Here is a 19287-nt window from a genome sequence, read left to right as displayed (position 1 = left end):
GAATGTGGGCGGAGCCAGTGAGATCCCCGGATGTTCCAATCTCAGGCTCTCTGTCTATCTCTTTAGTGTGCTTACTGTGTATGTATAATATTTGTTGTGCAATATATATATATATATATATATATATATATATATATATATATATATATATATATATATATATATATATCAAATAAACTCTAAATGCGTCTAAATGCGAAAAATAAGTCTAAATGCAAAAACAAATGTTGATTTCCTAAGTGATTTTTCTCTTTCTCATCGTGTCTTATAGGACAAACTGCTTCATAGAGTTCAATAGAGCTGTTCAGGTTGTAGTCCAAAACCTAGAAGAGAATTGGTATTTTTGAGCCATGGGCTTCCTCTGGATTTTCCTATGGGTTTCTTATAATAGCAGTTTTGGATTTACAAGTAAAATAAGGCTTGTGGTAAACATTACTTGAAGATACTTGGACGTTTTTTCTACAGCAGAAATTACACGCAGTCGTACCTCAAACGTGAATTTGGAAGCCACCATGTTTTAAAAAAAAAGTATGTTGCTAACATGTTGCAAGAAATGTACTACAACGATTTTTGGTTTCATCATGCGCGTTCACTCACGTGCTTGTGGTATTTGTAGTCCTTATCTAGCAACTCGTTTATCATTGATCAAAATTTGTGATCAAAATTCACATTTGAGGTAAGACTGTGTGTCGACAAAAGACCATTGTTATGTGTAATGAGCCAGTTAAGTTTGATGTGCATTGAGTCAGCGCACGTCAGTCAGTGAGCGGTTTCTTTAAAGTCATGGGCATTGTCATGATCTCTCGGATTACCACTATTACGTCACAGCTGGGAAAGAAGAACTTATTCACAGTAGCACCATCTTTGATTTTGAATGGGAATAACAATGAGGCTGTGAGGATAGATTTACAGTCTCTTCAATGGCACGAACAGTATAAAGCTGTAAAAAGCTCTTTGATCACATCTGATTTTCCACAACTCATGTTGTCTGGATTTCTTTGTATACTGAATGTTCTTAGAAAGATATTTTTTCAATGTTTTGTCCATGGAACGATCCAAAAACACTTTAAACTGCAATACAGCCTATTGAAGAGATGGTAAGTCTATCCCTCACAGCCTCATTGTCATTCCCATTAAAAATCAAAGATGGCTTTTATGTTAACTGCTGCTTGGTAGTTGCAACTGAAGCAGGTATTCGCACACACTCTATCGCTCTCTCACTCTCTCTCACAAACACACATCCTTATTTCCCCAATGACTTGTTAGAAACAGCCCAAGCCATCCTTTCTAGTCCTAAAGTGAGGTTTTTTTGTTTAGTAATGGAGGCTTGTGCGCATCTTTTGAACTAGCGACGGCAGATCCTGATCCGTGGTGTAAGAAAGTAGTTCCTTGCACAAGTGTTTCTAACTTTAATTTACTTGTTCTTTGAACTGTTGTATAAAAGCAATATCACACTCACAGTCATGTTGTATAGCCATTAATCAGCATGGCTGTGATTACCTCCGGCACTCGGCCTACAGCTGAATCACAGCCGTGCTGATGCGGGGCCATACAACACGACTGCGAGTGTGATTTAGTAATGTTACCACAGATCTTGTTTTCCTGCAGCCCCCATTCAGTGGTCTCACTGAGGAGTTTGTGGTGTCTCACACAAGAGAGGCTCTTCAGTACAGAGACTCCAGGGACCCCAAGGTGGCATCCACTGGCATCGTAGTCCAGAGAGGTAGGAGGTGGAGGGCTATTGAAGAGCTGGAAGTGGCAGAATCTTGCTTTAGGATAAAGGTTCTAGAGGGAACTGTGGCTACCGGTCAAACTGGCCTAGGATTTGAACCAGGGACCCAGGTGGGTAAGGCCCAAGGCAAAAAGAGACGCCATCTAGTCTAGGAAGAAGTGCGGGAACGGTGTGTAGGATGAGCGAGCCAGTAGGATGGTAGGTCTTAAACAGCAGGGAGCATGGACAGGGTGAGAAGGCAACCTGCAGCGGAAGGTCACCTGATCCTTAAGCAGATTTTCACAGTGTCATAATGCTGATTCAATCAGTGTATGACACCCTACCAAGCCCTGTTAACATACATGTCTGGGGCAAAAGTGAGTCACAATACTGTCTTCATTGCTTTGGAAAAGGATCATTAGAACATCTCCTCAGCAGTTGAAAGTGCGAAAGTGACCAGGTCCTCAGAGCAATATCGGACAGTATAGCCCCATCTATCAACACCAGCAAGAACCACTGCCCCACAAAGAAGTATGTTGCTTTTAGGAAGGCTGGAGAGAAGTGCCACCCGCAATCAAGAGCAAAGACAGGTCTCTTTTCTACAGCCTTAGACTGGCAGTTGAAAGTGGACATGGGTAAGCAACTGAAGTTCCCAGAGCACATTGCATCCCCAAGGCTATGCCCAGACATGGTCATCCTTTCAGAAGCCACCAAACAGGTGATCATACTGGAGCTGACAGTGCCCTTGGAGGAGCATATGGAGGAGGCCAATGAGAGGAAGTGTGCTAGGTACCAGGAGCTTGTGGAGCAGTGCCAGAGGAAAGGCTGGAAGACTCAGTACGAGCCCGTAGAGGTGGCTTGCAGGAGATTTGCATGGCGGTCACTCTCCAGAGCCTTTACACTACTGGGCATCACAGTGGCAGCAAAGAGAAGGAAAATTACATCCATAACTGGAGCCGCAGAGAAGGCCACTAGGTGGCTTTGGGTGAAGAGGGCAGATCCGTGGACGAGTGCTACTAGGATGCAAGCCTGATCAACCCTGGCTGGGTCGCCTGGGAGAGGGTGTCTGATGCTGAGAAAGACCGGAAACACCTGAGGACCTCAGGTCACATCACTGATGATGCATCCCAGCGCATCTGTAGGATGTCTCTTGAAAGTACTCATAAACTGAAAAACCCCATTATGAAAACCTGTAGGAAATTCAAGAGGAAACCCATGGCGAATTATAACAAATTGACACTGACTATAACAGTGGTTTGCTGTGATGACTGGTAAAACTTAACTGAAAACCACTGAGGAAACCTTTTTTTTTAAAATGTGTACGTGGTCCCAGCACTTGCTGCATCTGTCATGGGGCATGCAAATGCATGGGGCATTTAGTCCAGTTCTGCTCCATTAGTGCACTTTATAGCCTAAATTAATTAATTAATTAATAGGACCTATTCGCGTGTGAAAGAGAGCAAATTATAACCTAAATAAATAAATAAATTAATTAATTAATTAATAGGACCTATTTGCATGTGAAAGTGAGCAAATTATAACCTAAAAAAATAAATATATTAATTAATTAATTTATTAATTAATAGGACCTATTTGCGTGTGAAAGTGAGCAACTTATAACCTAAATAAATAAATACATTAATTAATTTATTTATTAATTAATAGGACCTATTTGCGTGTGAAAGTGAGCAACTTATAACCTAAATAAATAAATACATTAATTAATTTATTTATTAATTAATAGGACCTATTCCCATATGAAAGAGAGCAACTTATAGCCTAAATTAATTAATTAATTAATTAATATGACCTATTCGCATGTGAATATGATCAACATATAGCCTAAATAAATAAATAAATAAATTAATTAATAAATATGACCTATTCGTGTATGAGAGCAACTTATAGCCTAAATAAATAAATAAATACATTTATTAATTAATAGGACCTATTCCCGTGTGAAAGTGAGCAACTTATAACCTAAATGAAAAAATAAATAAAAAAATAAATTAATTAATAAATATGACCTATTCGTGTGTGAAAGTGAGCAACTTATAACATAAATAAATAAATAAATAAATAAATTAATTAATTAATTAATAGGACCTATTCCCGTGTGAAAGTGAGCAACTTATAACCTAAATAAATAAATGAATAAATTAATAAATTAATTAATTAATAGGACTTATTCCCGTGTGAAAGTGAGCAACTTATAGCCTAAATTAATTAATTAATTAATTAATAGGACCTATTCGCGTGTGAAAGTGAGCAACTTATAACCTAAATAAATAAATAAATAAATAAATAAATTAATTAATTAATAGGACCTATTCGCGTGTGAAAGTGAGCAACTTATAACCTAAATAAATAAATAAATAAATAAATTAATTAATTAATTAATAGGACCTATTCGCGTGTGAAAGTGAGCAACTTATAACCTAAATAAATAAATAAATAAATAAATAAATTAATTAATTGATTAATTAATTAATATGACCTATTCCCGTGTGAAAGTGAGCAGCTTTTAGCCTAAATTAATTAATAAATTAATAAATATGACCTATTCACACGTGAATATGAGCAACATATAGCCTAAATAAATAAATAAATGTATGAATTAATTAATTAATAGGACCTATTCGCGTGTGAATATGATCAACATATAGTCTAAATAAATAAATTAATTAATTAATATGACCTATTCCCGTGTGAAAGTGAGCAACTTATAACCTAAATAAATAAATAAATTAATAAATAAATTAATTAATTAATAGGACCTATTCCCGTGTGAAAGTGAGCAACTTATAACCTAAATAAATAAATAAATAAATTAATTAATTAATATGACCTATTCCCGTGTGAAAGTGAGCAACTTATAACCTAAATAAATAAATAAATTAATTAATTAATTAATATGACCTATTCCCGTGTGAAAGTGAGCAACTTAAAGCCTAAATAAATAAATAAATAAATTAATTAATATGACCTATTTGCATGTGAATATGAGCAACATATAGTCTAAATAAATAAATAAATAAATTAATTAATATGACCTATTTGCATGTGAATATGAGCAACATATAGTCTAAATAAATAGATAAATAAGCAAGCAAATAAACAAGACATTTTCACGTGCTAAAGTGAGCAACTTATAACCTAAATAAATAAATAAATTAATTAATTAATTAATAGGACCTATTTGCATGTGAATATGAGCAACATATAGTCTAAATAAATAGATAAATAAGCAAGCAAATAAACAAGACATTTTCGCGTGTGAAAGTGAGCAACTTATAACCTAAATAAATAAATAAATAAATTAATAGGACCTATTCCCGTGTGAAAGTGAGCAGCTTTTAGCCTAAATGAATTAATAAATTAATAAATATGACCTATTCGCACGTGAATATGAGCAACATATAGTCTAAATAAATAAATAAATAAGCAAGCAAATAAACAAGACATTTTCACGTGCTAAAGTGAGCAACTTATAACCTAAATAAATAAATAAATAAATAAATTAATAGGACCTATTCGCGTGTGAAAGTGAGCAACTTATAACCTAAATAAATAAATAAATTAATAAATTAATTAATTAATTAATAGGACCTATTCGCGTGTGAAAGTGAGCAACTTTTAACCTAAATAAATAAATAAATTAATAAATAAATAAATTAATTAATAGGACCTATTCGCGTGTGAAAGTGAGCAACTTATAACCTAAATAAATAAATAAATTAATAAATTAATTAATTAATTAATAGGACCTATTCGCGTGTGAAAGTGAGCAACTTATAACCTAAATAAATAAATAAATTAATAAATAAATTAATTAATTAATAGGACCTATTCGCGTGTGAAAGTGAGCAACTTATAACCTAAATAAATAAATAAATAAATAAATAAATTAATAGGACCTATTCGCGTGTGAAAGTGAGCAACTTTTAACCTAAATAAATAAATAAATAAATAAATAAATAAATAAATAAATTAATATGACCTATTCCCGTGTGAAAGTGAGCAGCTTTTAGCCTAAATTAATTAATAAATTAATAAATATGACCTATTCGCACGTGAATATGAGCAACATATAGCCTAAATAAATAAATAAATGTATTAATTAATTAATTAATAGGACCTATTCGCGTGTGAATATGATCAACATATAGTCTAAATAAATAAATTACATTAATTAATAGGACCTATTCGCGTGTGAATATGAGCAACTTATAACCTAAATAAATAAATAAATAAGCAAGCAAATAAACAAGAAATTTTCACGTGCTAAAGTGAGCAACTTATAACCTAAATAAATAAATGTATTAATTAATTAATTAATATGACCTATTCGCGTGTGAATATGATCAACATATAGCCTAAATAAATAAATAAATTAATTAATTAATAGGACCTATTCGCGTGTGAAAGTGAGCAACTTATAACCTAAATAAATAAATAAATTAATTAATAAATTAATATGACCTATTCCCGTGTGAAAGTGAGCAGCTTTTAGCCTAAATTAATTAATAAATTAATAAATATGACCTATTCGCACGTGAATATGAGCAACATATAGCCTAAATAAATAAATAAATGTATTAATTAATTAATTAATAGGACCTATTCGCGTGTGAATGTGAGCAACATATAGTCTAAATAAATAAATAAATAAGCAAGCAAATAAACAAGACATTTTCACGTGCTAAAGTGAGCAACTTATAACCTAAATAAATAAATAAATTAATTAATTAATTAGTAGGACCTATTCGTGTGTGAAAGTGAGCAGCTTATAGCCTAAATAAATAAATAAATTTATAGGACCTATTCACGTGTGGAAGTGAGCAATGTATAACCTAAATAAATTAATAAATTAATTAATAAATAGCCCTATTCGCGTGTGAATATGAGCAACTTGTAGCCTAAATTAATTAATTAATTAATTAATAAACAGGACCTTTTCACGTGTTCAAGTGAGCAACAAATAACCTGAATAAGTAACAGAGTCGAATTTTCTATAGCCTATTTATCCTCCTGTACCTTTACACATATACTAAACATAATTAGCCTGTACTTTTTGAAGTAACTAAACTACAACTCCCACAATGCAACTGTAACGCTTGACATAAAGGACCCGGAAGAGACGCGAAGTTATTGTTGTTCGAGGGTCAACGGTGAGAAAAACATTATTCTAAATTCAGATTGTTGTGTTGTGTTTCCTATTTATGTTTGTAAACACATATAAATATTTTTGCTTTGAAGGATACAGGTCTATTTTTTTTTTTAAAGATAAGCTAGCAAGTGAGAATATGTAGCTGTTTATCTCGTTGTAAAGCAACAACAGTGTGAGTCAGACTGTTGTTAGAAAGCCTTGATAATTTGTAAATCACAATGTAAACAAAACTCTTTCACACTTTAAAGCTCACTTTGTGTAGTGCACTTGTTTCTGAATTTACCTCAGTGATTTGAGTATGACATTATTGTGAAGTCACTCCATGATTACAGCCTGTGGAAGTGACTAAACATGATTTTTCCACATGGCCACCACAGATTTCTTTCTGGCAAAATATAGAAATACAAGGGTGTTTTCGGACACTTATAGTTTTAATAAAAATCAACCCCTGGAACATATGTTTTAGACTGTCATTGCCACAACAGAATGTTACTTCAAACAAAATACATGATTAGAGATGTAATGGAAATGATTTGTATTTATTTTTATTTTTTTAAGCGAGTATAGTGCCCTTATTTGAAGAAAATGCATTTATTATATTGTAAACAAGCTGTAGAACATAATGGATACACTTATTGGCCCTTTAAACATGACAGAGCTGCTCGATTTCTGCTTGAAACTACTGACATGGTCGTTCTTTGCTTATAGACAGTATGTATCCTAATAGAGATTATGGAGTCTTCACCCAAAGTAAAGAGAACCACTAAACCCAAAGATGGAAAAGGTGGACAAATTCTTCCCAAATCCCAGAAAGATGCGTACTCCTGACTTCTGAATCAGCATCAGAACGGAAAGTTTCGATCTTACTTGCAAGAGTTTGCGAAGCAGCAGGTGCAGACAGAGAACACGAGTCCATCAGTTAGCAGGCCTGTAAATGATGTGAACAGAAGAGGAAAAGCCAATTCAGAGTCATCTTACTACGGTGACAGCTTACCCTCTCCACAGAGTAGGCAGATGGCCGACTCTTCTAAATGTTTGTATGTGGACAAATTGGCCCATCCAGTCACATGCACTGAGGACTGGGAGATGAAATCAGCCGTGCTGGAGAAGCATGCCAAAACAGAGTTACATAAGGCTGCTCTGCCCAAAATGTTACCCTCCAAACAGCAACAGAAGAGAAGTGAAAATGACATGAAAGCCAGCACAAGTCTGGTGGGATCTAAGGAAGGTGACGGTCAGCAGTTGAGCGGTTCATGTGGGGAAGAACAAGCAAAGAAAAGATCAAAGAAGAAGAAATCAAAAGGGAATATGGACAAAAAACCGAAGGAGGCTTGTGTTTCTGAAGTTGAAGCCATTGCTGCTGGAAATACACCAAACAAAAAAGCTCAAGCTCCAGGTATTTATTAAAGTAATAAGCTTATATTTCAAAACCTTGATGTTTTAGTGGTCTTAAAAAGGGTGAAGGCCCTACCAACAGTATTAGCATTTCAGTACAATAGTCTTAGTATATTTTTCACATTTATCGTGTACTGGGTGATCAAGGTCTGAATGTTTCTCATTAGACTCTCTGCTATTCTAGGCATTTAGATTTTGTAAGTAACAGCCATAATTGTTCAGATTGCTAATTTAAATTAATGTATTCAATTTACCGGTAAGTATTTACATAAAAGGCTGACATGCTACAGAGCCTCTTATAGGACAGGGAGAGAATTTGTTTTCTGAAATAGTGTTGCGTTCCCTCGCAATTATTTTGTGTTCCCTTGTAATATCCTTATCCATCCCTTACAAAAATAAATCATGGTTTTACTACAGTAACCATAGTTGAACTATATCTATAGGAAAACCATTACCACAAAATGTGGCATTTTGTTTTACTATAGTAACCATTTTTTAACCATGATATTCATGGTAAAACTAGAGTAATAAGACCGGAAAACCAAAACTATAATAATAAAATCGGATTTTGTTAATCATAATTAGTTTTATGCTAGTAATGCTAGGTTCCCTTTCAAGTCGGTCACTTCGACGCTGCGTCAGTTGCTGACGCTATGGAATGCTCCACCCAGGAGTGATGATCTCTGAAGAAGAATCATGGCAATTTAATTGGCAGACAGCGCTTGATGCTCCACTCCCGATGTGTGCATCAATGCAAGCTTATAAGGTGGAGCATGGCACTTATCTGATCAGAATTTTCTCATTCAGGGTCGCAATGAAATTTCTTGTACTCTGAATGCCCGAGTCTTCGTTTTGCCTTTTGATTCTGCACACCTTTAATGCGAGAGGATTGTATTTTACTTCCCTGTTGTGCTTCGATGAGTGGACGAGACATCGCTTCATTGATACTGCACATCGTCAGCGAGTGGATAAATTCCTACCTAGTGCTCAGACGGACGCATGAGCCTCGCTTTGCCATTGATACTGTACAGCTTCAGCGAGTAGATTATTTTCTACTTCCCTGTTTTGCTCCAACAGAAAGTGTCTCCTTTATTACTACACGTTTGAAATGCTATGCCTTGTGATAGTGTTGTGTTTTACTGTACAAAAGCACATAAAAGAACCATTTGATTAACAACGTTTTTTTCAAGGGGGCTTTTCGCAATGGTTTCCACAAACATGATAACGAAGTGATATATCCCGCCATCTGACGAGCACTAGTGCTGTTTTATAAGCGCTGCTTGTTGAGACTGATTACGTTCTCTAGTAATGCATTAAACTCAAGATGCTTTGCTCTACGTTCGCTTTCGTTCTGAAAGCTGAAGCTGTTCCCCTCTTTGCCCGCTATACTCCTTCTGTGGCTTCCGAGAAACCGCACATGGGAGGTGCATGAGGATAGAAAATAGAGCAAGGAGATTTGAGAAGGATTTGTCACCGGCCCAGCCTTGTGTGCCTCCTCTCCTCCATATCAAGCAGCTTTGCCCATTTGCGGTACGAGCGCTGTGATTGCTTGTGCAGAGCCGAAAGCCGCTTCCCTCTCCTTCCGCCATACTCCTTCTGCAACCCTAAAGGTACCGCACAAGGGAGGCGCATAAGGATGGGATATAGAGCAAAGAGAGTTGAGGGTGATTTGTTGCCGGCTCTGGCCTTGCATCTCTCCTCTTCTCCATCTAAAGCAGTTTTGCCTTCCCAGTATGGCCATGATGATCTGCACAGTGGTGCACATGATTTGTTCATGTTCAGCGGAGATTATGATGAAGGGAGTGATCTGTCGCTGATGTTATGCCTGCCAGGCACCCACCGCTTGTTTAGATTGATTGTGTTCATTGCGAGCGCATGATATTCAAAGCGTTTTGCTCTCCGGTCCCCTCTCCTCCCTATACCTAGTAAGGAAATAGTTGGGCAAAAAGCGGCCTCTGAGACCGCAATGCTTGAAGTTTCTCGTTTGAGCCTTAAAAAGAAAAGGGATGAATGGTGTTCAACGTATTGGCACGCCTCCCGAGTTTGACCACCGGTGCCATTTTTCTGAGGCTGGACAGAGCAGCTTATTACAACTTGACGTTCTCCCTGTTCAGTGAGAATCCAGGTCTCTGGTGCTGCTGCCTTTGCGGTGTTTGTTAAACATGCCACGAATTGGCACTCTGACTCTTTCTCCCTTTCCCCGCCATTGTGAGCTGGGAATGAGAGTGAGACATCTCCTGTATAATACAGGACAGTTTGCCCTGTTTTTACTATTGTTGACGACATGCCAGACTGCCATGTCTCAGCACTTAGATTTTAGGCGCCTTCATGTCGCCAATTAGCCCTCTCGTTTCCCCGCTGTTGTGAGCCAAGAACGAGTTTGTGGCGTGACACAGGCCACTTCAATGCCTATTTTCAGTGTTGTTGACACCATGCCAGAAGACTGCCATGTCGCAACACAGAGATTTTAGGTGCCTCCATGTTGCCTAGTAGCATTCTCGCTTCCCCACCATTGACAAGCCGGGAATGAGATTGCAGTCACAGTGTGTTCACTGTTTGTGTTGCTGTTGGCTTTGTGCCGTGGTTGCCGCATTCTAACAAGGTTTTTGAACCCTGTTGTGGTTGCACAAGGCAAAAAAGTACTCTCATCTAAGTGCTTCAGTTCACGAGGCGTACTCGTTTTAATGGCATCCTCTCCATTATGGTGCATAATGCCGATTTTGTGCTCAGAGGTACAGTGCCTCCTACAACAAGCGATTGTATAGCTTGCCGGTGTGCAGAAAGGCTACTGCAGCTGCTATACTGAGATCATGCATTGTCATCTCCGGTACTCCATGAGTCGGGCTCCGCTGGGCTTGGATGCCCTGGCTCACAGGTGGCCAGCAGAATGCAAGTATGCATTTAATTTTGTTCATTTGCTTCACCAACTGTTGTGCAAAGTCCGGGAAGACAGGGAATCTGTGCTGTTGGACTTTTGGAACTGTTAGATTAGTTTACGCGTACTCAAGACTGCGCTGTTTATCGCTTTGCCTTCAGTTAAATGTATTGGAGACCTTTAGGCCATATTGGTCAATAAATCTTGCTTGGAGTTTGGACTTGACTTGTCAAAAGCCATTCTCAAGCCTAGGCAAGGTTATGTGCCCATGGTTTTGGCCACTCCTTTCAGGGCTCTTGTTGTTACCGTACAAGCTTTCTCTCCTCCTCCGTTCGAATCTGACGAAGAAACAGAAGCGGCACATGCTGTGCCCTGTGAGGGCGCTACGCATGGATGTTGACCGTACGAATCAAACGAGGCTGACGGATCAGCTCTTGGTCTGCCTCGGAGGTTACTCAAAAGGTTTGGCCGTCTCCAAGCAAAGACTTTCTCACTGGATTGTTGATGCCATTGCATTCACGTCTGATTCGCAAGGCATACGATGTCCTTTGGGTGTTAAAGCTCACTCTCCAAGGAGTATGTCCTTCTCCTGATTGTAGTCTAAGGGCATGTCCTTGCAGGACATCTGCCTTACTGTGGGTTGGGCTTCCCCTAACACCTTTGCCTGGTTTTACAACTTTGTCTTCTCCCTCTCTTTCTAGGTTCTCAATATGCACTACCATGCTAGTTATTGCATTGTTTCTTGACTAATGTCCTGCTACCCCCTTTTTGGCAAGTAACATTGTCAGCTGGCGGTCATGGACCGTCCTGTATCTTCCGCACCACAGTTTGAATGGATGTAGTTTGGGGTGCTTCACTACCCGGTTTGGCTAATTTCACTGCCACCTCTCTACCTTAAATGGTTATTTTTATCCTCCCCCTTCCTATTAGCTATATGAAGGGGAGGTCATGTTGATGCCTTCAACTACCCTACTGGCTAGTAGGCATTATTAGTGTGAGCAGATCAGTAGCATGGCATGATGGTATACGATTCCCATAGTGTCAGCAACTGACGCAGCGTCTCAATCCCCACGTATCAGGGAACCAGGGTTACAGTAGTAACTGTACTGTTCTTACTACAAAAAATGTACGTGGTTACTGCAGGTTTACTATAGTAAAATCCTGGTTAATTTTCATAAGTCCATGTTTTTTTTTTGGGTGGGTGGAAACCATGGTTTTAAAAAGCATACTTGTATCACAAATTAACCATGGTGTTACTATAGTAAAGCTAACCATGTTTTGGCAGAATGATTGATTCCTATTACCATAGTTTTGTGTTTCTCATATTAATACTACAAATATCATGGTGAAAGATCACTAATGTAGTAAAACCACTGTAAATTTTGTGTTGACTGGTTTTTACTACAAATACCATAGTTCAGCTGGTTACTGTTGTAAAACCATGGTTAATTTCCATAAGGGATGAATAAAGGTATTGTGAGGTAATGCAAAATGAATTGCGAGGGACTGCAAAACTATTTTACTAATGTGCCCCATAAATGTGAAAAATGCGCATGAACATGAGTTTGAGCTGGCATATATTTCCCCTTAATAACAAAGTTAATTTTCGAAACTGCTATAAACAGATTTATGCTCCAATATACTATATATATAGTATGCCTCTCATTCTTTTGCACTTCAAATGACACTTGTGATTCAACTTAATTAAAGCTGGTGAGTGAAATATCATCCTTGCTTTCACAGTTTCAAAAGAAAGTTTACACCAAAGTGAGAAGGATAAAAAGAGTAAAGGTGGCAGAGTGTCATGGAAGCAACTGTTCGAGCAATACATGTGCACAGAGGATGTGTCTGCAGGCCTAAAGAGAGGACAGCTCATTCAGGTACATTCATACAAATGTACACTTATTTAAACAAGACTTCAAACTGTAAAATGTTCAAAACATTCATCTGAACTGAAACATTTACATATCATTCTTTTCAAGGGAGTACTGAAAATAAACCCAAAGAAGTATAAGGAAGCTTTTGTCCCATCTTCTGTAAGTATTTAATATTTTCACCCTACAACCAATTATTTGGTAATATTTTTGCACTTGTATGAATGCTAGAACAATGAAGGTAACTACAACACAACATATTTTTGGGTAAAAGGTTAGCTGTTGAACATTTTTCTATTTATATAACTACACAACTGCCGTGATGAGTTTAAATGTGAGATCCTGTTTTGATGTTGTGCTGCAGGATGGCTCTGCTGATATCTTTCTGGATGGGATTCCAGCTCGTAACAGGGCATTGAATGGAGACATTGTAGTGGTGAAAGTTCTCCCCCCTGAACAGTGGAAGGTACTTCATAAAAATGTTCATACATTTTGACTCATTTAGGAACTTTATTATGACGATATTTGATGACTTCTCAGGCCAACTTGCTTTGTGATCATTCTTAAACATTGAGAAACATTACCAAATCAATATCTACTGTAAAAATGAAAGGTAACACTTTACAATAAGTTTCCATTTGTTAACATTAGTTTACTATGGAGCTAGATTTATGACTAAAAGATTAGAATTTTAATTTTGTACATTTGAATATTTGACGTGGCATTTAACAAAATATAATTTTCCATGGCATATTTTGTAGTTTTTAATTAGAATTTTGTAAATTTGAATTCTACATGTAGCATTTAACAAAATTTTATTATTTTTGTGCATGTTTTATAGATTTGTATTTTTAAACAGCAGATTTAACAGTACAGTGGTTCCTAAATGTTTTAAACTGCAGCACCCCTTTATAGTGTTTCCCCCCCACGGCACCCCAACCACTGAAGAAAAAAAAACATCTTATATTTACTGTGTGATTATTAGATATAGCCTACTTTAATAAAGATGCAATACAGTCAGAGTTTGACTGAAAAGCAGACCTGTTATTAAAATGTTTTGAAGGACGGTGAGTGATTTTCTCTTTCTTGTCAATATTGTTGTTTGATTAATATTAATGATAGGCTTAGAACAGCTGAAGCACGTCTATTAGGCTGCATTTACACATCACACAGATCGGATATTTAGCTATAAGATTTTTGTCCTGTCTACATCACTTAATACATTAATGGCTTCCATTAATATCGCGTCAAGAGGATCAAATTTTTGTCCCGTTTGTTAACACACCCCTAATACATCAACGTCTGTGTTTACATTCATATCGCGTCAAGAAGCGCATTTAAATGTTCACGCACGCAGCTGCATTCACCACAAGAAAGGAGCACTCTGTAGAGAGCATGCACACATACGCATGCGAGCATTTAAAAAGCTTCTGGCTGTAGACAAACAGTGCGTGGGTACAGAATTGAGACAGTAAGGTACTGCCGGGACTTTTAACTGGTGGCTATTAAAATATTAAACTGAGTGGAAATTTCACAGCACCCAGTTTGGGAAGCACTGCCGTAGTAGCTCTGTGATTGGCCAGATGCTCTGTTCGACTTTTCTGAAACCCTTTACATTTCCCTGATGAACCCAGAAGCTTGACCTCTGTCCTACTTTCTGTAAGATCTGAATTTTAGAATATTGAATTCTCTATTGGATTTTGAATATTGAATTTCTTCTTCAGCTGTAATTTTATAATCTGAATATTTACAGCTAATTTCACCTTTAAAAAAATTCTGAACATAAAATCTGCTGTTTAAAAATACATATCTATAAAATATGCCACAAAAACAATGCCATGTCTAAAATTCAAATAAATTCAAATATTTTAGTCATAAATCTAGCTCCATAGTTTTACTACATTAGTTAAACTAACACTTGACACTATTTTTATAGCATTTATTAATCTGTTTATGTAAATTTCATCATATACTACCAGTAATTCATTTTAAGTTGTTAATGTTAACCTTAGTTAATGCATTATAAACTAACATGAACGAACAATAAACAATTGTATTTTTGTAAACTAACATTTAACCAAGATTAATAAATGCTTTAAAAATATATTGGTCATTATAAGCTCAGAATACCTAATGCATGAACTAATGTTAACAAATGGAACCTTATTGTAAAGTGTTACTGAATCTAATATTGCTTGTGACATTTTAATTTGCATCTTCAGCGTTTAGATGTTCTCTACCCATCAATTCATGACTTGCAGTTTCTGGAACAAAAAGAAAGGCACTGGCTTATGTAAAACATGACACATAGCAATGATTATTTCCAGAAAAGTTTCAGTGTCATGTTTCAACATGTTTCTGAAAGCAATTCTGCCACTAGTTAATTTTATTTTAATAATGTCAGATGCCAAAAAATTCATCAGAATCATAGCCTTTCCAAATACCAGATCTTAAGGTCATTGAACCTTTTGAATAATACATGTTTTGTACATCAGAATCAGCAACAAAGCTAAAGCTTTTAATGCTCAGTACATTTCTTTGTGTGTGCATGTGTGGGCAGTTTGTGTCAGGAAATCTAAAATGCTTTGAGGCAAGTTATGTCAAGAAGACATTTTGTAAATAATCAGCAGCACAGGACAGCAATTAAATATAGAGAAATGTAGCTATTACACCCTACAGGCACAAATCTATTTATTCTTAGATCTGCAGTCATGTAGGGTGATTTACTATCATCTGAAATCCAATAAGTATGGGTAAAAAATAAGAACTTTTGAACCTGACTCCATTCTGGCTTTTCACAGCTCATTTTAAAGCAAAGAGTGTGAAACTGTAGAACCAATAATGAAGTGCAACAAAATCTCAAATCTTAAAATATAGGCTAAAATATTTTGAGCGTATTTTCACCCGTCCATTTGGCCTTAACGATCACAAGCATATTTTCACTTTATTAGCAAAAACTCCTCACATGGCTCTCAAATAATGAACAGTGGCCCAATTGAATTTGTATAGTAGATTAATAAAACCAGTATGTTTATTGTATGTAGTTTTATATATAGAGTGCAAATCTGATACTACACTATTTCCTAGTACTTGTTAAAAAGCTCTGATACACAATATGTGTCATATCATCATGACCCATGTTTCATCATTACAGCGTATTGCAGGAATCATATTGTGATTTCCATGCCTAGTACAGCATGTACTAGTGCCAAAAGAGGAAAAGTTGTTTTTAAACCTGAAATGTATTTCTTTAGTGCTTTCTCTTCCACAGGCAATCAATGGAGATGTTAATGAGAGCAGTCCAGCCAATCAGAATATAGCAAAGGCTCATGATGTCATAGTGGAGGCCCATTTTAATGAAGATGATGAGGTGATCAGTAAAATGGAGAATGTCAGTCTTCATGTTAAAGGTAATGAGCTGTTCTTGCAGGTACTGTGATAAGTGTAGTTCTAATAGACCCATTATATAAAGGGATTGTTCACACAAAAATGAAAATTCTCTCATTATGTACTCACCCCCCATGATATCCCAAGTGTATATGACTTACTTTCTTCTGCAGAATGCATTTGGAGAAAAATAGAAAAATATCTTTGCTCAGTTGGTCCTTAAAATGCAAGTGAATGGTGATCAAACTCTTGAAGCTCAAAATCACAGACGGACAGCATAAACGTCATCGATACGACTCCAGCGTAGGGGTGGGTGATATAACGATAGACATAATAAACCGGTAGAAATTTGGCAACCAGTATACATTTTGGATTATCGTCTGTATCGCAGTTACGCAAAACCGCCACCGCATGCAAGAAATGTCCACTTCATTCTATTCACGTAACAACACGTTTGCGTTACACATTCTGTCGGAGAAATGGAGAGGGAAGGTGGAACGGCTTTATGTGAGACTGAGAGAATTGAAGAAACAGGTTTTAATGTAAAATTCAATTACATTAATCTCGCATTCTGAAAATGCTTCTCATCAGACACGCAGCTGTGTTTCACTTCACTTTCGCGCATGCCATCTCTGAAGTATGAAAGATCACGTGAGTCCAGCAAGCTACTGTACAGCGTTCCTCCTCCTCACTTGTAAACAGTGCTGCTTTTCCGGCTGCGCCTCAGTTCTCGCGTGTTTCAAATGCCAATGCGATTATGTCACATGCGCATACCGCTGCTGACCAGAAGAATGATTTAGAGTTCAAAAATAGTACTTATTGTATATATTTATCTTTTTCACACCAAAAGTGATCATGTCAGACATTAATTTAACCGCTGGTGTCGTATTGATGACGTTTATGCTGACTGTCTGTGATTTTTGGAGCTTCAAAGGTCTGCTCACCATCCACTTGCATTTTAAGGACCAACTGAGCTGAGATATTTTTCTAATTTTCTTCAAATGTGTTCTAGCGAAGAAAAAAGTCATACACATATGGGATATCATGAGGGTGAGTAAATAATGAGAGAATTTCCATTTTTGGGTGAACTATCCTTTTAAGGTTTTCCTATAAACATGCACTAAATTAGTTCTTTTTATTACTCCAAAATAATTTAAAATTAATACCCTGTCTACACCGGATGTGTGCGTTGTGTCAAAAAGGAGTCGAACACATTATAATCAATGCTGCTGTCTACACTGGAAGCGTAGACAGTAAACGAGTGTCCCGTTCCATTTTGCACTGCACGCGCTTGCACTACTACTGCCAACAACACAAATAAATGGTTTAGAACGTTTGTGTCGACATTTCCAGTGTAGACAGCCCCAAGCAAACAGACGTGCCCGGTGTAGACAGGGTGTAAGCTCAAGTCTATCTAGCATAATTTTCTCTTTGTTTCTAATTGATTAAAATAATTTCATTTATGTATTGTGCATGAAGTATTCTCAACTGACTTAAATTTGATATGAGTTTGCAACTGTATAATCAAATTTTAGAATTTTATTGTTTTACCTGGTTTACATTTGCTTTGGTCACTTTTGTGCCATATGTATTCTGTGCCATCTTACAGGGCTGGAATCAAAATTGTTGACTAAAGTGCCAAGAGCTGAGATAATTTTGCTCTTTATCAAGTCCAGATATCTTTGTTTGCACATGCCTCCCAAAGACGTCTACATATTAAATCATTAAACATCCATAGCTCAAAACACTGCATCAGATTCCAGAGTGTCAAGTGTGATGCAGGGCTTGTGGTGACTGAAGTGAGCAGGAAATGAAAGACATGATTGTGTTGGCAGGATGAATGTGCTATTCACCTCACTTTTTACAACATCCGGATTGTCATGACTCATTGTTATGTCCTTAAATGACCCTTGTGTTGCTGTATAACAATCAGATTTTGTTGAAATGAAAGGGTTTGAATGGCATAATAGTTGCATAACAATGTTGCATTCAGTGGCTTTCAGAGTTATAAATAAATGGATAAATTTAGGAGACACTTTGATTCAAGCATTCTTTCATCCAGGCCGAAGTGTCCATAAAGCAAACTGATTCATGAAGACATTGTGGGGTTGTCTAATGTTAGAGCGGTGTTTCATTAGTCTAGTGGTGGTAGGAGAATCTTTGTTTCTGATTGATTATCCCAGCGATGTTCTGTATATCACAAAGAGGAGAGGGCCGAGTACCGAAACTTGGAGTACACCGGTGGTTAGCTGTAGCTACCTAGTGAATTACATAGGATAGATGGACAAATCTTGTTAATTACGCTGTTGAAGGCAGCAGAATGAGGACAAATGAACCAGCCATAGTGTTTCCACCACCTGTAGAAGAGTTCTCTCTAATTAAATCCATTCGAGGAAATACAAGGAAAATTTTATTTTACCAATCAAATTGACTTTTTCTTTCATTTATCATAGCCCCTGCCAAACATGTAATTGTGTCCAACACTTCTGGATCAAGTTCAGAGAAAGCAGTGCAAAGGACTGGAAAGGTTAGTGCTGGTTTTGAAAGGATATCCATGATGCTTACCTTTAGGAATACACCATTATTCATTAATTCATTCATTTATTCATTGCCTTATTCATGTCGTTAGCAGTTGTGAATGGAAAAAAAAAAATTCAGCACATTTTTTATTTTTTTTATGTATCATCTGGGGCTGTATTTGTGTTATAGTTTGTTCTTTATTTTTTTAATATGCATAAATAAATGGTTAATAATCATGGTCGGTCGACATTTTGGGGGGTTCACGTGACGCCATGCGAGAGACAGACGTGTGAGACACGAGCTCTGCAAACTTTGCTAGTTTAATTATTTTCATGTTGTGATCCGGTGAGATTCG

At 36.6% G+C, this 19287-nt stretch overlaps 1 protein-coding gene across 1 annotated transcript in view; it reads left to right on the top strand.

Moving 5' to 3' along the window:
* The first annotated feature begins 6848 nt into the window (after positions 1–6848).
* LOC127440937 (DIS3-like exonuclease 2) overlaps positions 6849–19287 on the top strand; it is a 33953-nt gene continuing 21514 nt past the window's right edge. Inside the window, 7 exon segments of the mRNA XM_051698021.1 lie at positions 6849–6882; positions 7594–8277; positions 12895–13031; positions 13134–13187; positions 13390–13491; positions 16297–16435; positions 18866–18939. Of these exon segments, the coding sequence (XP_051553981.1) occupies positions 7614–8277; positions 12895–13031; positions 13134–13187; positions 13390–13491; positions 16297–16435; positions 18866–18939 (1170 nt within the window). The 5' untranslated portion in view covers positions 6849–6882; positions 7594–7613.

This window comes from Myxocyprinus asiaticus, chromosome 5, assembly GCF_019703515.2.
Source record: "Myxocyprinus asiaticus isolate MX2 ecotype Aquarium Trade chromosome 5, UBuf_Myxa_2, whole genome shotgun sequence".
In the NCBI taxonomy this organism is placed as follows: domain Eukaryota; kingdom Metazoa; phylum Chordata; class Actinopteri; order Cypriniformes; family Catostomidae; genus Myxocyprinus; species Myxocyprinus asiaticus.
This window is presented reverse-complemented; position numbering and strand designations above follow the sequence as displayed.